Source organism: Cyberlindnera jadinii, assembly GCF_001661405.1.
Source record: "Cyberlindnera jadinii NRRL Y-1542 unplaced genomic scaffold CYBJAscaffold_7, whole genome shotgun sequence".
Lineage (NCBI taxonomy): Eukaryota > Fungi > Ascomycota > Saccharomycetes > Phaffomycetales > Wickerhamomycetaceae > Williopsis > Williopsis jadinii.
Genome location: NW_017963658.1, coordinates 408,760 through 427,760, shown reverse-complemented (window position 1 = coordinate 427,760; position 19,001 = coordinate 408,760). Strand labels below are relative to the sequence as shown.

General features: G+C 47.0%; 11 protein-coding genes across 11 annotated transcripts; 6 read left to right on the top strand and 5 right to left on the bottom strand.

Moving 5' to 3' along the window:
- Window positions 1-8: 8 nt before the first annotated feature.
- CYBJADRAFT_173377 (uncharacterized protein) lies at window positions 9-1,704 on the bottom strand (the record flags this gene model as incomplete). The annotated part of the gene is made up of 1 exon (XM_020216454.1): window positions 9-1,704. A coding segment is annotated over one exon (1,696 nt), but the record flags the coding sequence as incomplete, so codon positions are not given.
- A 307-nt stretch (window positions 1,705-2,011) lies between these two features.
- DBP2 (DEAD-box ATP-dependent RNA helicase DBP2) lies at window positions 2,012-4,634 on the top strand (the record flags this gene model as incomplete). Its single annotated transcript, XM_020217155.1, has 2 exons — window positions 2,012-3,320; window positions 4,114-4,634. The coding sequence occupies 2 exons, from the start codon at window positions 2,012-2,014 to the stop codon at window positions 4,461-4,463; spliced, it is 1,659 nt and encodes a 552-aa protein (XP_020070417.1). The 3' UTR covers window positions 4,464-4,634.
- Window positions 4,635-4,687: 53 nt separating this feature from the next.
- On the bottom strand, window positions 4,688-7,057 carry CYBJADRAFT_185016 (protein transport protein SEC23; the record flags this gene model as incomplete). Its single annotated transcript, XM_020217154.1, has 2 exons — window positions 7,005-7,057; window positions 4,688-6,910 (listed from the first exon to the last, which is right to left on the bottom strand). Exons 1-2 carry the CDS (start codon window positions 7,011-7,013, stop codon window positions 4,688-4,690), a joined length of 2,232 nt encoding a protein of 743 aa, XP_020070416.1. The 5' UTR covers window positions 7,014-7,057.
- Window positions 7,058-7,549: 492 nt separating this feature from the next.
- MSK1 (lysine--tRNA ligase MSK1) lies at window positions 7,550-9,133 on the top strand (the record flags this gene model as incomplete). The annotated part of the gene is made up of 1 exon (XM_020217516.1): window positions 7,550-9,133. One exon carries the CDS (start codon window positions 7,550-7,552, stop codon window positions 9,131-9,133), a length of 1,584 nt encoding a protein of 527 aa, XP_020070415.1.
- On the bottom strand, window positions 9,116-10,856 carry LAT1 (dihydrolipoyllysine-residue acetyltransferase; the record flags this gene model as incomplete). The annotated part of the gene is made up of 2 exons (XM_020217515.1): window positions 9,116-10,618; window positions 10,813-10,856. 2 exons carry the CDS (start codon window positions 10,854-10,856, stop codon window positions 9,274-9,276), a joined length of 1,389 nt encoding a protein of 462 aa, XP_020070414.1. The 3' UTR covers window positions 9,116-9,273.
- A 465-nt stretch (window positions 10,857-11,321) lies between these two features.
- On the bottom strand, window positions 11,322-12,515 carry RNH201 (ribonuclease H2 catalytic subunit RNH201). Its single transcript, XM_020215150.1, is given in 2 exon segments — window positions 11,322-11,382; window positions 11,396-12,515. 1 exon segment carries the CDS (start codon window positions 12,373-12,375, stop codon window positions 11,452-11,454), a length of 924 nt encoding a protein of 307 aa, XP_020070413.1. The 5' UTR covers window positions 12,376-12,515; the 3' UTR covers window positions 11,322-11,382; window positions 11,396-11,451.
- A 109-nt stretch (window positions 12,516-12,624) lies between these two features.
- TOM7 (Tom7p) lies at window positions 12,625-13,102 on the top strand. Its single transcript, XM_020217153.1, has 2 exons — window positions 12,625-12,709; window positions 12,841-13,102. Exons 1-2 carry the CDS (start codon window positions 12,680-12,682, stop codon window positions 12,979-12,981), a joined length of 171 nt encoding a protein of 56 aa, XP_020070412.1. The 5' UTR covers window positions 12,625-12,679; the 3' UTR covers window positions 12,982-13,102.
- Window positions 13,103-13,382: 280 nt separating this feature from the next.
- Window positions 13,383-14,243, top strand: CYBJADRAFT_173370 (mitochondrial carrier; the record flags this gene model as incomplete). Its single annotated transcript, XM_020216453.1, has 1 exon — window positions 13,383-14,243. One exon carries the CDS (start codon window positions 13,383-13,385, stop codon window positions 14,241-14,243), a length of 861 nt encoding a protein of 286 aa, XP_020070411.1.
- CYBJADRAFT_167939 (uncharacterized protein) lies at window positions 14,235-15,094 on the bottom strand. Its single transcript, XM_020215149.1, has one exon. The coding sequence runs from the start codon at window positions 14,898-14,900 to the stop codon at window positions 14,289-14,291; it is 612 nt and encodes a 203-aa protein (XP_020070410.1). The 5' UTR covers window positions 14,901-15,094; the 3' UTR covers window positions 14,235-14,288.
- A 958-nt stretch (window positions 15,095-16,052) lies between these two features.
- ORA1 (oxidoreductase) lies at window positions 16,053-16,859 on the top strand (the record flags this gene model as incomplete). Its single annotated transcript, XM_020212710.1, has 1 exon — window positions 16,053-16,859. The coding sequence occupies one exon, from the start codon at window positions 16,053-16,055 to the stop codon at window positions 16,857-16,859; it is 807 nt and encodes a 268-aa protein (XP_020070409.1).
- Window positions 16,860-17,748: 889 nt separating this feature from the next.
- Window positions 17,749-18,849, top strand: FDH1 (formate dehydrogenase (NAD+); the record flags this gene model as incomplete). The annotated part of the gene is made up of 1 exon (XM_020212723.1): window positions 17,749-18,849. The coding sequence occupies one exon, from the start codon at window positions 17,749-17,751 to the stop codon at window positions 18,847-18,849; it is 1,101 nt and encodes a 366-aa protein (XP_020070408.1).
- Window positions 18,850-19,001: the final 152 nt, after the last annotated feature.

Here is a 19,001-nt window from a genome sequence, read left to right as displayed (position 1 = left end):
GTCCATACAATCGTCAAGATGGTCCAACGGTTTCTTCAACAAAATAGACATATCAGTATCATGGAAGTTCCAAACTGGTGATAACAACGCTTGTTGCTTATGCGTGAGAGAGTCTACTGACTTTTGCAGCAATACCGATTGAAATTGGAACCCGAGTATCAACGCTCTTTGGATGTCATCTTCGTTTGCTCGATGATCTTGGGGTGTTTTTATTCCAAGTGCATTGTGCAAACAGTTGTAGACATGTCTGATTTCCCTCTTATCTTCTTTTGTAAATGGGTCTTTCTTCAACGTCCTTTTGACACCTTGTTTGATCAAACAATTGTAGGCGTTGATAAGTGTAAAGAAATCAGATTGTTCAGAAACCATTGATCTATCAAACGAGTCCTGTGATATGAAATTTGCCAATGCGTTGGGGTTCATGGCTATCAAAATAGAGGTTATACTTAAAAGCTCACCAACGCAATTGAAAGAGCTTGAATGAAGTAACGATAGAAGCAGTGAGATCCGTGGTAGATGCGAAGAAAATTGGAGCTTCGTGAGCCTCTGAGCAAGTTCAGTAGAAGTATAACCATCACCAGTTATCCTTATTAGTCCTAAATAGCACATCTGATTGAGGCAATTGGTGAATGAGTCTGTTTCTGGTGGTGATAAGAACTGCAACTCTGTGAACTTCACATTGAGCTTTATCGACATCAGTATATACGGAATCAATGACCTATGTTGTATTGCTAGGAACCAATCACTTACCGAGTCCCTCTGTTGTAGATTAAAGTATTTTGACCCTTCCATGTGTAAAATTGATATATGTTGTTGTATCCTGTTGTTATTCGTTATATGCACTTGTTCATAATCAATACCATTAGGATCTGTTTTCCTAACCGTGATAAGTCCATAATCCACAATGTACTTCACTCTGTGGTTGTTATCTAGGAAGAAGTGGGAATCTGATGATATGATAATCCTTTTGGAATGTCCCTTTATAGTATACTCCTTGAGATCTGTCAGTAGCGAGTACTTCCCCTGCGGCATCGAATCTCTCATGACATGTGATAGCCTGGCGACTTCAAATCTCGACGAGGTTACTATGAGAATATCCAGCTCCTCATGGTCCATCTCGAGCAGCTGTTTGGCCACATTCATGCATTCGATATCTAGTTTCACGGAGCCATTCACTGCGAAGTACGTTTCAATACTCGGCTGACCAATGAGGTCAAGTGTACTCGTGACATATCCAATCCTTGCAAAGAAATCTTTGTATTTAGACACTTGGAACGAGCTCCTCAACGGTATAACCAGCTTTGTCTGTAGCTTGACTTCGCTGATGAATGCCATAAACATATCCGAGTTCAACGTTCTATCATCGACACCATCCAGCTGTATGAAGTCAAACCGTTCCAGCTCTTGCCGGTCATTGGCCAGGTAATGAAGTGCAACGTCGTATGTGACCCACACCGACCCACTGGACAGCTGTGATGGGAATCTTGAGTTATATATCGTATTGTAATACGGTAGATCCTTGAACCACAGGGAGCACCGAACATCATCGCTCACCTTCAAGGTCATGGTGTCCGAGACCTTTAGCAGAAACCTGGTCACCACACTTGAGCCAATGGATGGGATGAGAATCACGTCATTGTCTTCAAGACACTGGAACACCCTTTGACATTCATCTTCCAGCACGGTCAGACGGCTACTTCCCATCTTCTCATCGCTGACTACTGCTTGTGTTGTTAAGTTGAAAACGCTCTGTTGATGTTGTTCTGTTATGTGAACCCGTTTCCGTAGCAACGCCAGACAGGAAGAAAAAGAAAAAGAAATAAACCACGGCCGGGTAACAAAAGCGATGACCTCGCGAAAATTCCCCCTTTGGGTTTATTTTTTTCTTCCCTTTTTCCCTTTTTAAAGGGCACAAAAAATTTTTTCCTCTTCTTTCCATCCACAAAAACATTTCCCACATCAACAACATCGCCCAGGTGCTACAAACAAGTAAACAAACATACTGAATACGATGTCTTACAACGGCGGTAACGATAGACAAGGCTACAACTCTGGCTACCAAAGCAGAGGTGGCGACTACAGAGGCGAGAGAAACTCTGACAGAAACTTTGGCTACAGAAACGATGATAGAAGAGGCGGCTTTGGCGGCAGAGGTGGTGGCCGTGGCGGGTATGGTGGTGGTCGTGGCGGATACGACGACAGAATGGGACAACTCGGTGACAACTTGCAACCGCAAGATTTCGACCTGAGCACCTTGCCAAAGTTCGAGAAGAACTTTTACAAGGAGGATCCAGCGGTGACTGCCCGTTCGCAACAGGAGGTTGATGCCTTCAGAGCCGAGCACGATATGAAGTGCGACGGTACTGACATTCCAAAGCCAATTGAGTCATTTGAGGAGACTGGTTTCCCTGACTACGTTTTGAGCGAGGTTAAGGCTCAAGGTTTCCCAAAGCCAACTGCCATTCAGTGTCAAGGTTGGCCAATGGCCCTTTCTGGTCGTGATATGATTGGTATCGCCGCCACTGGTTCCGGTAAGACTTTGTCGTACTGCTTGCCAGGTATTGTCCACATCAACGCTCAGCCTCCTTTGAGTAGAGGTGACGGTCCAATTGTGCTTGTGTTGGCCCCAACAAGAGAGTTGGCTGTCCAAATTCAAACCGAATGTTCCAAGTTTGGTAGATCCTCAAGAATCAGAAACACCTGTGTCTACGGTGGTGTTCCAAAGGGTCAACAGATTAGAGATTTGGCTAGAGGTTCTGAAATCTGTATTGCAACTCCAGGTAGATTGATTGACATGTTGGAGTCTGGTAAGACCAACTTGAGAAGAGTCACCTACTTGGTTTTGGATGAGGCTGATAGAATGTTGGATATGGGTTTCGAGCCACAGATTAGAAAGATCATTGACCAGATTAGACCTGACCGTCAAACTCTTATGTGGTCTGCTACCTGGCCAAAGGAGGTTCAATCATTGGCTCATGATTACTTGAAGGATTACATTCAAGTCACCGTGGGTTCCTTGGAATTGGCTGCTTCCCATACAATTACACAAATCGTGGAGGTTCTCTCTGAGTACGAGAAGAGAGACCGTCTCTTGAAGCACTTGGAAACCGCTATGGAGGACAAATCTTCAAAGATCCTTGTCTTTGCATCCACTAAGAGAACTTGTGATGAAATCACAAGATTCCTCAGAGATGATGGCTGGCCAGCTTTGGCTATCCACGGTGACAAGCAACAACAAGAACGTGATTGGGTCTTGAACGAGTTTAGAACCGGCAGAAACCCAATTATGATTGCCACAGACGTTGCAGCACGTGGTATTGGTAAGTTTTCTTTTCCTTTCTTTCCCCTTAAATTATCATCTTCATTTCTTTGATACCTTTTGATACCCAAGTTTACACTTTTTACTACTGACTATACTAAAGAATATGGGACGCTCTAATGGAACTGGTTTCCCTCTTAGGCTGTCCCCAATGTTCAAGATTTTGATGCTTGTTACTTTATGTTTCCTACAACTGGCTTTGTTGGAAATGCCTAATTCAGTGAGAAGTGATGTGATGTCTTCGTGGTGCTAGTTATAGCTATACGATGAAGTTTTTAGCGAGTGGACAATGTGTGTTTTTCTTTGCTCCTTGTGTGTTACTTGGTTCTCTTGAACGCGCAGAGCTTAAAAGAAAAATATTATGTCTTGAGAAGATCAAAGCATGCTCTTGTTTTAGCAAATGACGATCAGAATGTCCTACGATGGGTTCTTATTTCGTTAGCGATAATGATGATTTTTGTGATTCTGAATAGATGGTGGTATCATCTAAGGGGGATTTCCCGATACAGAATCAAAATCTAATCTACTATTGTGCTTTCTTCTTCTTTTCTGATGATGATGAACTAAATGGATCATATATCCCTCTTTAGTTTCGACAATCATCAGTGCATCCTCTCTACAGTCTTCGTCTATAGCTCTAAATACATCGATGCTCATTGCACGGAAATGTCAGTAGTCGACTGTAAAGGAAATGAAACATTTGATGTCAAGATTTTTCAATCAAAGGATCGGGATGATGGTTGATTTCTCTCTATCCCCATATACAACAGGAAATACTAACACACAACTTATAGATGTTAAGGGTATTAACTACGTCATCAACTTTGACATGCCAGGTAACATTGAGGATTACGTTCACAGAATTGGTCGTACTGGTCGTGCTGGTACAAAGGGTACGTCTGTCTCCTTCTTTACTGATGCTAACTCCAAGCTTGGTAACAACTTGATCAAGATCTTGAGAGAGGCCAACCAAACCATTCCAGAACCATTGATGTCCTACCAAAGAGGTGGCTTCGGTGGCGGTCATCCACGTTATGGTGGAGGCCGTGGTTACGGTAGAGGCCGTGGCAGAGGTCGCGGTGGTTACGGTGGTGGTAGAGGCCGTGGTGGTTACGGTGGTAACAACTACAGCAACGGATACTAAATGTTGTGATTTCACTTATGAATGGGGTTATTTGTTCTCAACTGCCAATATAAAATTGCGCGGAGTATATTAATAGACAGATTTGCTAGTTAATAGTTTCTATGGTTTTTGATAGTAATGGTAAGGTTGTAGTAATTTCAACGCATCAAGATGTCCATCTACAAGAAAACACTCTATGGCCATAGCACTCTCCAGTTCTATACTGGAGAAAAGACTTCTATCTGTTAAAATACAACCAGTTTTTGTAGCTGTTCCATAAAGCTCTGCAAGTTGACATCGTCGGTGAGAATAGTAGCACCTGTGTCTCCCAAGTTTGCACTGTTGTAGGTCTTTGTAGGGTTTAATTTTGAATAGAGAAATCTTGCCTGTGAACCACCATCTTCTGTATCGATAAATCTAGGTAGTGGGAATCTATCCACCAATAATGACGCTGCTTCGATACGAGGCTGTTCCAAAAATTCTTTGAAAGACTCGTACTCTGGATCGTCTTGATAGCCGGCTTGTCTCCACGCAGCCACTGTTGCGCCATGGAAGATAAGGATATGGAAGAATGTATCCAACAACAGAATACGTTCTGGTTGGATGGATAGGGAGTCCAATAGGACAGGTTCACCTTCCTCTGCGCCCTGTTCAAAGGCCATGAGCGTTGGCTGGATCATAATCAGTGAGTTGTTTGTATCTTCTGTGTTGAAAACGTGTCTGTAAAATGCAGTTTCATCAGGTGAATTGTTGAACAGTTGTAAGAACTGTGATCTTCTTAAATGGTACATAAACTGTGGGAACAGTGTAAACTGTGATGGACAACGGAAACTGGCCGGATCACCCTTGTGATATTCTGCAAAGGATTTCATCAGCCCTGTTAGTGTTTGATCTATCCACTGAATAACGTCTGCAACATCCTCTCTAAGTACTTTGTTTATTGCCATACGAGCAACCAACACTGCTGCAGCTTCTTGGTCAAAGGACCATGCCAAGTCTACAGCGTTCATTGGTTTTCTCACAGTTGTCACTTTTAACCTTGTCGTGGTATCTGGATGATAGTAGTACGTTATGAATTGTATGGTTGCGTATTCAACCTGTCCATAAGCATCCCTATCCTGTCCATTTTCACAATCAAAGATCACGGCATAAGTGTTATTGGGTCTTAAACTGGACAGTTTCAGGGAGCTTGTGCCGGAGATTCCTACTTTATTCGATTTTGAAACAAAGTGATCGTCTCTGTTTAGTGAGATACCGTGACCCAAGAATCCAGAGATGCGCAAATGCTTTGAAGTTTTCACCTCAAGTGTTGAGTTCAATCCCATGGCCAGTTGATCATTATGGTCCGTTTGGAGGAACCTCTGTAATGACTGCTTAAAAATAGACGTAGTGAACGAATCTGACAGGACAATAACACCACCTGTTTCATCGCACAATTCCTCCATTTCTAAGAGACCAACTTGGTCATAGGCTCCTATGAAGATATTCACCACTGTACCATTCTCCGTGCACTCATGTGCTAGTTTTTTGTAATAAGCCTTTGCAGCGTTGTAGTGCTTTGCCTCTTTAGCTTCGATCAAGTGATGCGATCTAATTGGTTCCTTGAACTTTTGGCCAACAATCAATCCAGGGCCATAAGTACACGGGCCACCATTGAACAGTAGGATATGTGCACCACGTTTGCGGCAAGCAGCTCTTAGCAAACTTGATGCCACAGCCAACGCAGTTCCAGTACATCTCAACTGACGATCTGAGGGTTTGTATCTCCATGAGTCACGTTTTAAGCCCTCGATGATCAATTCGAAGCTGTACTCTGCCATTGCAGCCGGCTGGACAAACTTTTGCGCCGTTGAATTGGCCAGGTGAGGGTTGTGCAACTTTGAAGACAGGAATCCCAAGTTACGACAGATCTCCTCGTGTGTATATGTTCTCTTACCGTTGAAAGCGTATGAGCACATCCCATCGGACTCCAATTCGAACAGTCTGACGTCTTTGCCGTACGCTATGATCGACACAGCAGCATCTGGAGGAATCAGATTGATAGTCACCATGATACTTTCACGCAGGGCCTCGAAGTCGTCAGCACTGACACAGGTATCGATGACAAATACAAAGACAGGGCCGCCGCTCGCATTTGTGCGTGGCATGATATACTCCAACGTTGTACTCTGTGGATCGCACACGGTCGCCAAGTGCTCAGTATACGTGGCTGGCAGTGGGTTTGGGCTGTAACAAACCGGACATATCCAGGTGTTACCGTTGATCTGGGCATATGGGTTCAGCACAGCACCACACGGCTTACGGCACACCACCGGGTCCGCAGTCACAGTAGGCAGGTCGTCTCGAGGTCTAAGAGGAGTGTACAGCACTCCGGGTGGAACCGCCAGGCGGGACTGCGCTATTCTCGTGGTGGGAAAGGCGTTCCATGAGAATCTGACACCATCAACGTCCTCCTGTGTCAAAAAGTCCTAGTCCAAGAAGGAGAGTTGTTAGTCCACTGAGTCCTTCACTGTCGGAAAGTCTGCTGTGTGTAGCCTGTTCTGGACAGGCCACTGTGCTTACTGTGTCCATTGATGAGCAGGGCTTTGAGCTTTGTTTTGATTTGATGTTTTGATGTTTGTGCCTCTTATGCCCACAGAAGAAACAAAAACATCAACATCAACAACGCAAATTCCGGTTGCGGCGCATCGGAAGTTTCCGATGTCGGAATGTGTTTCCGGTGCGCTTTGCTCCTCGGAACGTGTGCTCGGAAATGTTCATCACATCGGAACTGGGGCAGTGCGCCAACCCGCGGCATCTCCGAGCCTGAAAATTTTTCTACATAATCCTCACTTCTTTCCTTCTTTTCATTTATTCTTTTCTCCCTTTTCCTGTTCAAATCTCCAGTGGAATCGTCCAATGAGTAAGTTGTTTCGAGCATTGAGAGGCCAATTCCACCAATATGATGAAGATATAATTTTTTACTGCGTTATCGTCTTGAATGGACTGTTTCATTACCGTCTTTGAAAAGAGCTTATACTACAGGTAATCACTGATTTCTTGGAAAGTGCCTCTCTCTTGTCCCCCGTTTGTCGAGCATGCCGTCTAACAATTGATCCTGATATAGGATGCTTAGAAGTGTAAGAGTCTCTGGTAGACGGTTTTACTCTCTGAAGTTCGAAAATGAGGTGCTTGAGTTCGCCAATAGGAAAGCCACTGTGAAGTCCAATCACAGCTGGTATTATCCACCGCTGTCGCAGCTCAGATCGCTGGAACCAATGCGCATTCCTGCGTTCAGATCGAAGTTTGACCAGTTCCACTGGCCACAGAGCAAGCGTGTGGATGAGGAGTGCTGCCTCGAAGGACGTATCCATAGCATACGGAAGTCTGGAAAGGGTATGGTGTTTATGGACCTTGTACAGGACAACTCCAAGGTTCAGCTGGTGCTGATGAACAAGATGATCGGGTGCTCCAAAGACGAGTTTGGTGAATACGTTGATCTGTTCAGGAAAGGCGATAACGTTGTTGCCATCGGCTTCCCAGGGGTCACGAACGTTGGTGAGCTGTCGCTCAAATTGACGCAGCAGTTGAAGATGGCATCGCCTATACTGCACCCTCTACCTCCAAAATTAACAGATCTGGAGAAGAGACACCATAACAAAGTTGTTGACTACTTGGTCAACAGCCGTTCAAGGGACCTGATAATGGCCAGGAGCATGATCTTGCAAACGATTAGAAAGTTCTTTGAAGCAAGAGACTTTATCGAGGTGGAAACCCCAATACTGTCTGTAAACTCCAACGGTGCCAATGCTACTCCCTTCGTTACCCATTCCAAGCACATCAAATCTGGTGACGATCCAATCCCTCTGCAACTACGTGTTGCACCTGAACTTTGGCTAAAGAGACTGGTCATTGGTGGCTTTGACAAAGTGTTTGAAGTGAGCAGAGTCTTCAGAAATGAAGGCATCGATGCGACTCACAACCCAGAGTTCACCACCGTGGAGTTCTATCAGAGCTTTACTACGCTGGAACAGCTCATGGAGCTGACTGAAGGACTTCTATTGGAGATATCGCAGAGGATGCAATCCATGGATATCACAATTGTTAGAGCCAAAGAACTCTTGCAACAAAGCTCCATAGGCTTCAAGAAGCTGGAGTTCATACCAGAAATTGAAAAGGCAACTGGATTGCCGTTCCCACAAGAAGTCACTGAATCATCGCTGCTGGAATACTTTGACAAGATCTCACTGCCACGTCCAAGTATAGCGAGTGTCCCACAGCTGCTGGACAAGCTCTCGTCGACATATCTGGAACCCCAATGCGTTGAACCAACTTTTATATACCACCAACCTTCTCAGATGTCACCTCTTTCCAAAGCAACCACTTTGGAGTATACCAATGGTTCGTATGAAGTCTCAAGACGGTTCGAGCTGTTCATCCAGGGCAACGAGTTTGTCAATGCGTACGAGGAGGAGAACTCTCCAATTGAACAGGCAAGGAAGTTTGCCCTACAACAACAGGAGAAGAACATCCACCATGATGAGGAAACCCCGTTGCCTGATACCAAGTATGTTGATAGCATGGAGTACGGTTTACCACCAACTGGAGGCTGGGGCATGGGCATTGATCGTCTATGTGTGTTTCTATCCAACGAGCAGCGTATTGAGGAAGTGCTGACGTTTGGCACTTTGCCAGATGTCGTTAGACAATGATTTCAATTCTTGTATATATTTTAATTCTACATTATCCTGTATCTATAAAACGTTTCTCCCTCTTCACATTCTGTGGGATAATATGTGTACTCACTTTCTTCTTTATATATGTAAAACCTTCCCTATCCAGTGAGTTAACTTTACAACAACAACTCCAATGGGTTCTCAATGACATCCTTCAATGCCTTGATGAACTCACCACCCTTGGCACCATCGATGACTCTGTGGTCAAAGGTACCGGTGATGGTGATCTTATCGTCAAAGGAGATACCCAACTCGGAGGACTTGTCCTCAACGGCGACTCTTTGAACTGTACCAATAGCCAAGATGGTGGCCTGTGGAGGGTTGATGATGGAAGTAAACATGTGGCAGGCGTTGTTCATACCCAAGTTAGAGATACAGATGGTACCACCTTGGAACTCTTGTGGGAGCAACTTACCAATCTTTGCACGAGCACCCAAGTCCTTAACTTCAGATGAGATTGAAGCAAGGCCCTTGGCGTGTGCATCCTTCACGATGGGCGTGATAAGACCAGTTGGGGTGGCCACAGCGACGGAAACGTCAACATTGTTGTACTGTCTAATGACACCTTCAGCCTCCAACCAGTGAGAGTTGGCCTCTGGAACACGACGAGCGGCAACTGCAATAGCCTTGATCAAGATATCGTTGATGGAGAGTCTGTAACGGTCGTTTGCAGAGGCATTGAGGGAAGCACGCAACTTCAACAACTTGGAGACGCTAATGTTAGACGAGACAATGTACGATGGGTTTGTCTGTGTGGAATGGAGCAAACGCTCACCAATGATACGACGCATGTTAGAGATTGGAATATCCTCGAATGAAGCAGCAGCTGGTGTTGCGCCTGGTGCAGAAGCAGCGGCACCAGCGTTGGCTGCAGGTGCAGACTCCTTAGCGGCAACGAGCTTCTCGACATCCTCCTTGACAATACGACCGTTTGGACCGGATCCTGCAACTCCCTTCAGAGAAACACCATACTCGATAGCCAAGTTCTTGGCCAATGGAGAGGCAATGATTCTATCACCTGGGGCTCTCTTTGGAGATGAAGCTGGCGCTCTAGCGGTCTCGGCTGGCTTGGTTTCAGTGGCAGCAGCCTTTGGAGCCTCTTCCTGTGCTTGCTTCTTTGGAGCCTCCTCCTGTGTGGCCTTTGCTGGCGCGGCCTCCACGGTGAAGTCCTTGAAGGCATCAACATCGCCCTTCTCCTCAACGTAAACGGCGATTGGGGTGTTGACAGGGATGTCCTTCGAGCCTGCTGGCACGAGGATCTTGGCGAGGTACCCATCCTCCTGGAACTCAAAGTCCATCTGAGCCTTGTCGGTCTCAACCTCGGCAATCGCCTCACCTGGAGACAGCTGGTCACCGACAGCCTTGTTCCACACAGCGAGGTTACCCTGTGTCATTGTTGGGGACAGAGCAGGCATACCAATGATGTGATGTGGCGGGTAGGACGATTGGAAACGAATGCATCTGCTTCAGTGTTAGTATCCGCTAGCTGTGTCGTGGCAACAAGCCGCCGCCGCCCTTCTCTAACCGCCGTCTCGGTCTGATCATCAACATCAACATAAACATCAACATAAACATCAACATCAACATCAACACCGGCGGAGGGCGGGCGCTCCGTCACACAGCGCCCGCTGGCAAAAAGTTAACAGTGTACTCACCTTGCAATCGAGCGTGCTGGGAGGGTTCTAGCGTAGGCCAACATTCTATCGAAGCGTCAATTGGACAGTCAGTGGGACAGAACTTGATGGTCTGAAGGAAGGAGGTTCTGAAAGGACAGAGGAAAAGTTTTAAAAGGGGAAAGGGGAAAATGCTTCGAGACGGTGTAGGCCCACCAACAACTGCCACAAACACCCAGGCAGAGGGCGCCAGCGTGAACTTCACCAGGAGAGCCAGACGGGGCCTGCCGCGGGCGGCCTCCCCCCTCCCCTGCCAATAAGCGTGGGCCAGTGGGCCTGTGGGCAGTGGGCTGCCGCTGCCGCCGCCTACGCAGCTTCTCTGTTTGGGCGGGAGAGCGTGGGAAAGCCTCCCCCCCCGTCAGATCAGCAGGCTGGGAACGGCGTGGGATCGCAAGTTTCCCCACGTAAAAAGACGTTGGTTTTAGCTGGTGGATGCCCCCACACAGGCGCAAAGGTTGAGCTGTTGAGGAAATCTGAGGGGGGAAGAGGGAAATGGAAGATCGTGCGCCGGAGTGGGGGGAGGGATGGGGTGTTTGGGTGTTTGGGTGTCTAGATGTTGTGGTGTTTGGGTGTCTAGGTGTTGTGGTGTTTGGGTGTCTAGGTGTCTAGGTGTAGGTCAGATTAAAAGTATACACAGCTCTTGGAGTACCACTCCATGTTCAATTCCGCATCAGCCTTGCCCATCTTGGTAACGTCATAGTCAAACTTGGTATTATCCTCCTCCCACTCAAGTTTATAACAGTTCTGTCCAATAAGGGCCTCCTTAGCGGTCCCCCATGAAAACCTCACCACCGACCCCCATCCAAATAGCTTGTCAACGTCCTCAACTAACCACTTCTTGGTTTTGGGATCCGATGGGTACCCAGAGCCCCATTGTACGTCGTCATGACAGTCCCCGTATAGTTCCTTCTTCGTCCACAACAGTGAGAAATCTCTCGTGACCTTTGCACAGATCGATGCGGCACTGACAACGGGGTACAGCGCATCTGCTTTCTTCGCAACAGTGATCTTCAACTGTGGGAATCGTTTCTGTAGTTTTGCCTGGTAGCTCATAGGTGGCCCCACTGTGTCGACGTAAACCTCTGCGACGTTAACACCAAGGTCCAGTACGCCTTGAATGAGGTCCATCGTGGCATCGTGTGCCTGTTCGTTCAAGTTGTAGTTGGACAGCGAGCCCTCGATATAACGAAGCATACCGGCACTTATATCCAACGCACTCAGACTTCTAATTGCCCATCCAACGTTCTGCCTCAGATCGTGCTCGTGCAAACACATCATCTCTAGCAGTGAACTTCTCTTTTCCTCACTAAGAGTCTTGGAATCTGCAAATCCATATTCCGCCTTCAACTGAGGCTCGTACGAAGCAAGACAATAACTCACACCATACACCATCGGTCCAAGGACTGGTCCACGTCCAGCTTCGTCTACTCCTAATCTTACAGGTTCCTGAGGTTGAGACGCAATCGCATCCGGAATTGGTGTATAGTACGTATGTGAGAGCGAGTGCCCTGGCAACGAAGGAGGTGTAAACTCTGTGCGTGTCATTGATACAATCCACCCCAACTGAGTTCAATAAGGACAAGAACAAACCAATATCAGAATAAGGAAAGTGAGGTAAAACATAGAACTCAGTGAGCTCAAAGTGACGTTTACGCGTCGCGTCTCCCATCCGAACACCAATGCTTATGTAATCCAAACCCTTTTCTTACGTAATCATATCACCATCAAGGAGTTTCTGGAAAAAAATGTGAAAAATCCGGCAAAACTCGAGGAAATTGGAAGCAAGTTTTGAAGCAAAGCTCCAATTCAAATCAACAAAGAACAGGAGTTAACCAGAAACCAATCAACGATGGCATTTGCTCTCTCTGAAGAATCAAAGGTATGCTTTTGTCCCCGATGTTTACCACCATTCTCCGTCTGTGCTCATATGTATGGTATATGAACTGCGACGGAGGTGTTCTCATCTTCCCACCCGTTATACTCCATGGAGTCGCTAACCTAATCCCGCAGGAACGTATCTCAAAGATCCTCGACTCTGCCCGTGTCATTGCACACTACGGGTGGATCCCATTTGTCCTATATCTGGGCTGGATCCAAACTCCAAACAGACCACCGCTCTTAGCTCTCTTGTCCCCATTGCCATCAGTCTAAAGCGTTGTCGCTTTGATTGAGTGATGATATCATGAAAAGAAAAAAACGAATATAAAAGATGATATTACACGATGAGAGTAATATGTATATAGTATTGTTATTAGTATGTGGATGTACCTGCTTCTATGGGATGTAGAACAGTACCATCATGGCAAGTGTCCTAGAGTTTTGTTTGGGGACTTGAGACTAGTCCCTATTAGTCCCTATCAGTCCCGTCAGTCCTTGCTAGTCCCGTTAGTCCCTGATTTCCTTTTAACGCCGCTTCTAACTTGCCGGAGAATCCTCATCGACCCCGGAAAATTTTGTACAATTATGTCTCACCACGATACTCTCTGAGGCTGCTATTCTCCCTGTGCTATTACTGCTGTTGCCAATTCACCTTTTTCAGAAGATCACCAGCCATGGTTTCTAGTGAGATCATTTCAGGCCTGACAGCTGGGTTCATAACAACCTCAGTGACACATCCATTGGACCTTCTGAAAATACGGCTTCAACTTGATACCTCAAACAAGTCGTTTACACAGGCATCGAGGTCAATAATATCACAGTTGCGACAAGATTCTGCTCTGCAGACGGTTAAAGAAGCATATAGAGGGATCGTACCCAATCTTATAGGCTCTTCGGTGGCATGGGGTGTGTATTTTGCAAGTTACAGATATGCAAAGGACATCTTCCACACGTATTCAACGATAACTACAAAGAAAGACTCCAATTTGAAGTCATGGCAGTACATGGGATCTGCGTTGGCTGCTGGCTCCTTCACGGCACTGATTACAAACCCGATATGGGTCCTGAAGACAAGAATCCTGAGTACGAGCAAGGACTCGAAAGGTGCCTATAAGGGTCTCCTGGACGGTGTGGTTAGGCTAGTCAAAGAAGACGGTATTAAGGGCTTCTACAAGGGCTTGATACCCAGTCTCCTCGGTGTATCACAAGGTGCACTACAGTTCACCATCTACGACACCATGAAATACCAGTGGCTAGGCCATGAAGATAGAGCCTCTGGGTTATCAATATCGGAATTTCTCAGTATAAGCGGCGCATCAAAGATCATCGCAACAGTTGTATTATACCCATGCCAAGTTACGAAATCTAGATTGCAGAATTACGGCGCAACATCGACTTTCTCACAAGTTGTATACCAGATCTATACGAGGGAAGGCATCAGAGGGTTCTGGAAGGGTGTTTGGATGAACGTCATTAGGGTATTGCCTGCAACGTGCATCACCTTTGTAGTCTACGAGCAGATGAACAAGCTCTGACCTGCTTTATATGTATATAGGTTTAAAGGAATTATAGGAAAACAATCAGCATATGACACAGCACGACGATCCACCTGTACTAGCCTGGTTAATCTCGTTATTCGCATCATTAGTTGTGGTTCTCTCTCCACGAGCCGTAGAGGTGTTTGCGTTGACATTCGTATTCGTGTTCGTTTCAGTAGTGTGACTGCGGTTCAGAGCACCGGCAAAGCTCGAGATGCTTCTCAGCCTCTTCTTCAAGGCCTTTGGCTTCTCCTCCTCCAGAATCAAGGGTCTGCAGCTCACATGGATGATATCGCTGAGGTCCAATCTGAGGTGCGCAAGCTTTGTGCTGGGTTGCAACGCTGCGCCCATATGAATAAGGCGTATCTGCTGCCAGCTCTCCGGCACATCACCACCTTGCCATACCCCCGGCTCCTTCGTTATTGCTGGCTCTTCCGCAGTCACCGTTGTCTGGTCGTTAGAATTGGTTGTCGTCAGTTCCTTATCGTCGGCAGGTGCCTCTGCTTGAGGCACTGTGGTATCAAAGATATGATGCATCACCTCTTCCACAGTGATGCCATCGACCCCTTTATGCTCAAAGAGCTCCAAATCAACTTCACGCCTCTGGGCATTTGGAAACAGAAGTGTCACTGACGAAGGCGTCGTATCAGACATCGAGGAGAACAGCTGCTGGGCTTAAGATCAGGGTATTAATGCAGTAAAATTAGAAGAGAACAGCACTCCCCCTATATCAGCGATGTGGTTCGTACGTTTGCGGAGTCTTCTGATTCTCTAAGATCACACCACACAGACCTGCTGATTCAGCTGTTTCGATCAGTGGGACTCGCAAGATCTGATAGCAAATCACTATTGAATGCGGAAGAAGTGCCAGACAGAGAAGGAAAGGGTTCTATAGTTAGCTTCCGGGCCCATAAATGTGTGTGAAGCTGCAACACTGAATAAATGGCTCACATAGGCAATTCGCCTAATCGGGAACACATCTTTGTTTACATTACCCTACCTTTAAGATGTATATATAATCACGAAGTCTTCGTCTGGACGGGTTCTTCCTACTGTGGAAGGTGGTAACTAGCAGCTGTTTGTGTTGTAAATACTGGTGTGTCAGGCTGTTGACACTCGCATCTTCCGGAGATGTAAGCAGGGGAACAGAGACATCTCAGAGGATTACTGTACAAAGCTCATGTGCAAGGGCACATGGACGTGACTTCTGGGCGAAGGCCAATCATTGACTGATGCTACAGCTCTGGAATGACACCACAGCTCTGGAATGACACTACAATTCTGGAATGACACCAGAGCTCTGGAATGACACTACAGCCTAGGATTGACCCTCAATGATTGGCACCTACGTATTCGACAACACTCGCCGAACCAGCGTGACCACCATACCTTCTACGATTCCGGCGATGCTGAGAACTGAGGGCCCGCAATTGCCATCACTTTAACAGACACAGCTATACACTGAACGTCCATACCCAACGTATTGATGACAACGAACAATCTCACAGTACAATCACTTGTTCTATACCATACAGCGTCCAGACAGTTGCCACGGTAACGAAAGATAGATGTTTGCTTATGTAAGCAGTCACGTGAGAATTGCCGCTTTGGGACTATTAGCCGATTATCGGGATACGTTCCCCATAATGTTGCCAAAATGACTGTGGGTGGCCATTTCGTGCTCTCTTTCTCTCTCCCATTGACCCTTTACTGCCCCTTGGTTCTGTCTACAGTTGCTCAGTCGATACTGCACCATTGACTAAGGTGAATCATCAAGGTATCTCCCCTACAATCAACTAAACTACAATGTCATTCGGTGCTGCTGCTCTTCAGCGTCTTGCTGGTAAGACTATCTTCATCACCGGTGCCTCCAGTGGTATTGGTAAGGCTACTGCCTTGGAGTATGCCAATGCCTCCAACGGTGATGTCAAGCTGATCCTAGCTGCCAGAAGATTGGAGAAATTGAAAGAGGTTGAGGCGGAGTTGAAGAAACAATTCCCAAACGTTGGCGTGTACGTCAACACTTTGGACGTTAGTGCACCAAACGCCATCGAGCCCTTCCTGGGCCAATTGCCAGAGGAATTCCAGGACATTGACATCTTGGTCAATAATGCCGGTAAGGCCCTTGGTAGGGCAAGGGTTGGTGACATCAAACAGGAGGACATTGACGAAACCTTCAACACAAACGTCCTGGGGCTGATCAGCATCACGCAGGCGTTGGTGAAGAGATTCAAGGAGAAGAACTCCGGTGACATTGTCCAATTGGGCTCCATCGCTGGTAAGGACCCTTATCCGGAGGGCTCCATCTACTGTGCCTCCAAGTTTGCTGTTAGAGCCTTCACTGAGTCCTTGAGAAAGGAACTCATCAACACAAAAATCAGAGTCATCGAGGTCGAGCCTGGTGCAGTCGAGACGGAATTCAGCATTGTCAGAAACTATGGTGATAAGGCTAAGGCAGATGCCGTCTACAAAGGCAGAGAACCTTTGTACGCAGATGACATCGCAGAGGCCATCGTCTTCGCCACCACCAGAAAGCAAAACACTGTCATTGCTGAGATGCTGGTGTTTCCAAGTGACCAGGCAAGTGCCTCGCACATATATAAGAGAGCTTAAGGCCTGTCCACTAAGACTATTCGTCGTTCTCTCCCCCCCCCTTACCCACTTCTCGCTAGTTTTGTAGGTGTAAGCCCTCCCCAGCCAATCAGATCGCTGCATTGCACACGTTCCGAGAACTCAAGCAATGTTAGTCCCTCCCCGGATTACTTTGATGCAGCGATGACACATAAGCCTCTCTCTCTTTCTCTCTCTCTCTCTCTCTCCCCGCGTAGTTTCAACGGAAGATCCATGGAACTGGAGCCCAGTCGAGTGGAACCAGTTAGCCGTGGTGCTACAGGCCTGTGAGGCAATTACAGCTACAGTGGCATGAGTTTCAGCGTAGTTTGTATGGCTATCGTGCGTGTAGAGGCCCACTTTTTGCTATATAGCCCTCCCAGGCTGTCTCCACTGGGCTACTTGTCATGCGATGCTGTAGCTGGTATGTCTTCATGAACAGGGCATAGCCAATTGCGTTTCTTCTCTCGGGAAACACCCCTAAAGCGAGTATTCTGTTCCGAGTGCCGTCTCCTCTTATGCTTTAGCTCGTAAGGCGAGTCAGAAGTTGTAGAGTGTCTGAAGCTGTGTGGGCCTGCCAGTGGAGTTGCCAATACCCATGGAACCTCCTTTGCCTGTGCGTGTGTGCTTCACAATTGGGGTGTTGATCTGATGACTGTTCCACGGATGTCAACGCTGTTAGGATGTTGTGCCTGATGGTGGGGATTCAGGTGTAGGGGGAATTGCTAAAACCAGACACAGCACCGTTACTGCTACATTTGGAGGTGTGTGGGATGGTTAGCTGAGCCCTTTGTCGAATTGTATATATAAAGCGTTCGATGTAACCTCAAATGCGTCTTAGTCCATGGCAATCCTCGTAATACATCAACCCAAAGTTATCGATACTAAGAAAATGTCTGCTGGCAAGATCCTCGCTGTTCTCTTCAAAGGTGGTGAATACAACACTCCAAAGCTACTGGGCTCTGCTGAGAATGCACTTGGTCTGAAGAAGTTCATCCAGGAACACAACAGATCCATCTTCTCCACCAGCGATAAAGGCCCAGAGATTGACGACTACATCAAGGAGGCCGAAGTGATCATCTCCACCCCATTTAACCCGGTGTACATCTCCAAGGAGAGAATTGACTCTGCAAAGAACTTAAAGTTGCTCATCACTGCAGGCGTGGGCTCCGACCACGTTGACTTGGATCACATCAACAAGTCTGGTCGTGATATCTCAGTCTTGGAGGTCACGGGCTCGAACACAACCTCGGTTGCCGAGCACGTTGTCCTGACCATCTTATCTCTGGTCAAGAACTTCATTCCAGCACACCAAAACGCCATGGAAGGTGGCTGGGATATTGCTAAGATCTCCAGAGATGCATATGACCTGGAAGGCAAGGTTGTGGGCACTATCGGTGCCGGTAGAATTGGCTACAAAGTGCTGGAGAGACTGTATCCATTCAAGACCAAGGAGCTGCTGTACTATGACTACCAGCCGTTATCTGAGGAGCTGCGTTCTAAAGTGGATGCTAGAAGAGTTGACAGCATCGAGGAGCTGGTGGCACAGTCTGATATCGTCACCATCAATGCGCCACTGCACGCCGGCACCAAGAGTCTGGTGAACAAGGAGCTGCTCTCCAAGTTCAAGCCAGGCGCTTTGCTCGTCAACACTGCCCGTGGTGCCATCTGCAACGCACAGGACGTTGCTGATGCCGTCAAGTCTGGTCAGTTGAGAGGTTACGGCGGTGACGTTTGGTACCCACAACCAGCTCCAAAGGACCACCCTTGGAGAACCTTGAGCAACCAGTACGGTGACGGTAACGCCATGACGCCACACGTCTCTGGTGCCAACTTGGATGCACAGGCCAGATACGCCCTGGGTGTCAAGAACATCTTGCAATCCTACTTCTCCGGTAAATTCGACTACAGACCTCAAGACGTTATCTTGTTGCATGGCCAATACGCTACAAAGGCCTATGGTAGTGACAAGGAGGTTGTTGATGTTAACTGATTGTATAAGTGCCTCTCGAAATATCAATCACACACACGTATGAAACCGTGAGCCCTTTACTGGTAGCTTGCGCCTTGTGTAGATAAGTGAAGCCCTGTAGCGTTATTGTTGATAATTCCTTTGAGCTTCACTGTTGATAATGCACCAGCTTT

Coding starts and splice junctions, on each gene's coding strand:
- TOM7 (XM_020217153.1), top strand. CDS start 12,680: ATGGCATTTGCTCTCTCTGAAGAATCAAAG. Junction 12,710..12,840: donor CTCTCTCTGAAGAATCAAAG/GTATGCTTTTGT, acceptor CTAATCCCGCAG/GAACGTATCTCAAAGATCCT.
- RNH201 (XM_020215150.1), bottom strand. CDS start 12,375: ATGACACGCACAGAGTTTACACCTCCTTCGTTGCCAGGGCACTCGCTC.
- CYBJADRAFT_167939 (XM_020215149.1), bottom strand. CDS start 14,900: ATGTCTGATACGACGCCTTCGTCAGTGACACTTCTGTTTCCAAATGCC.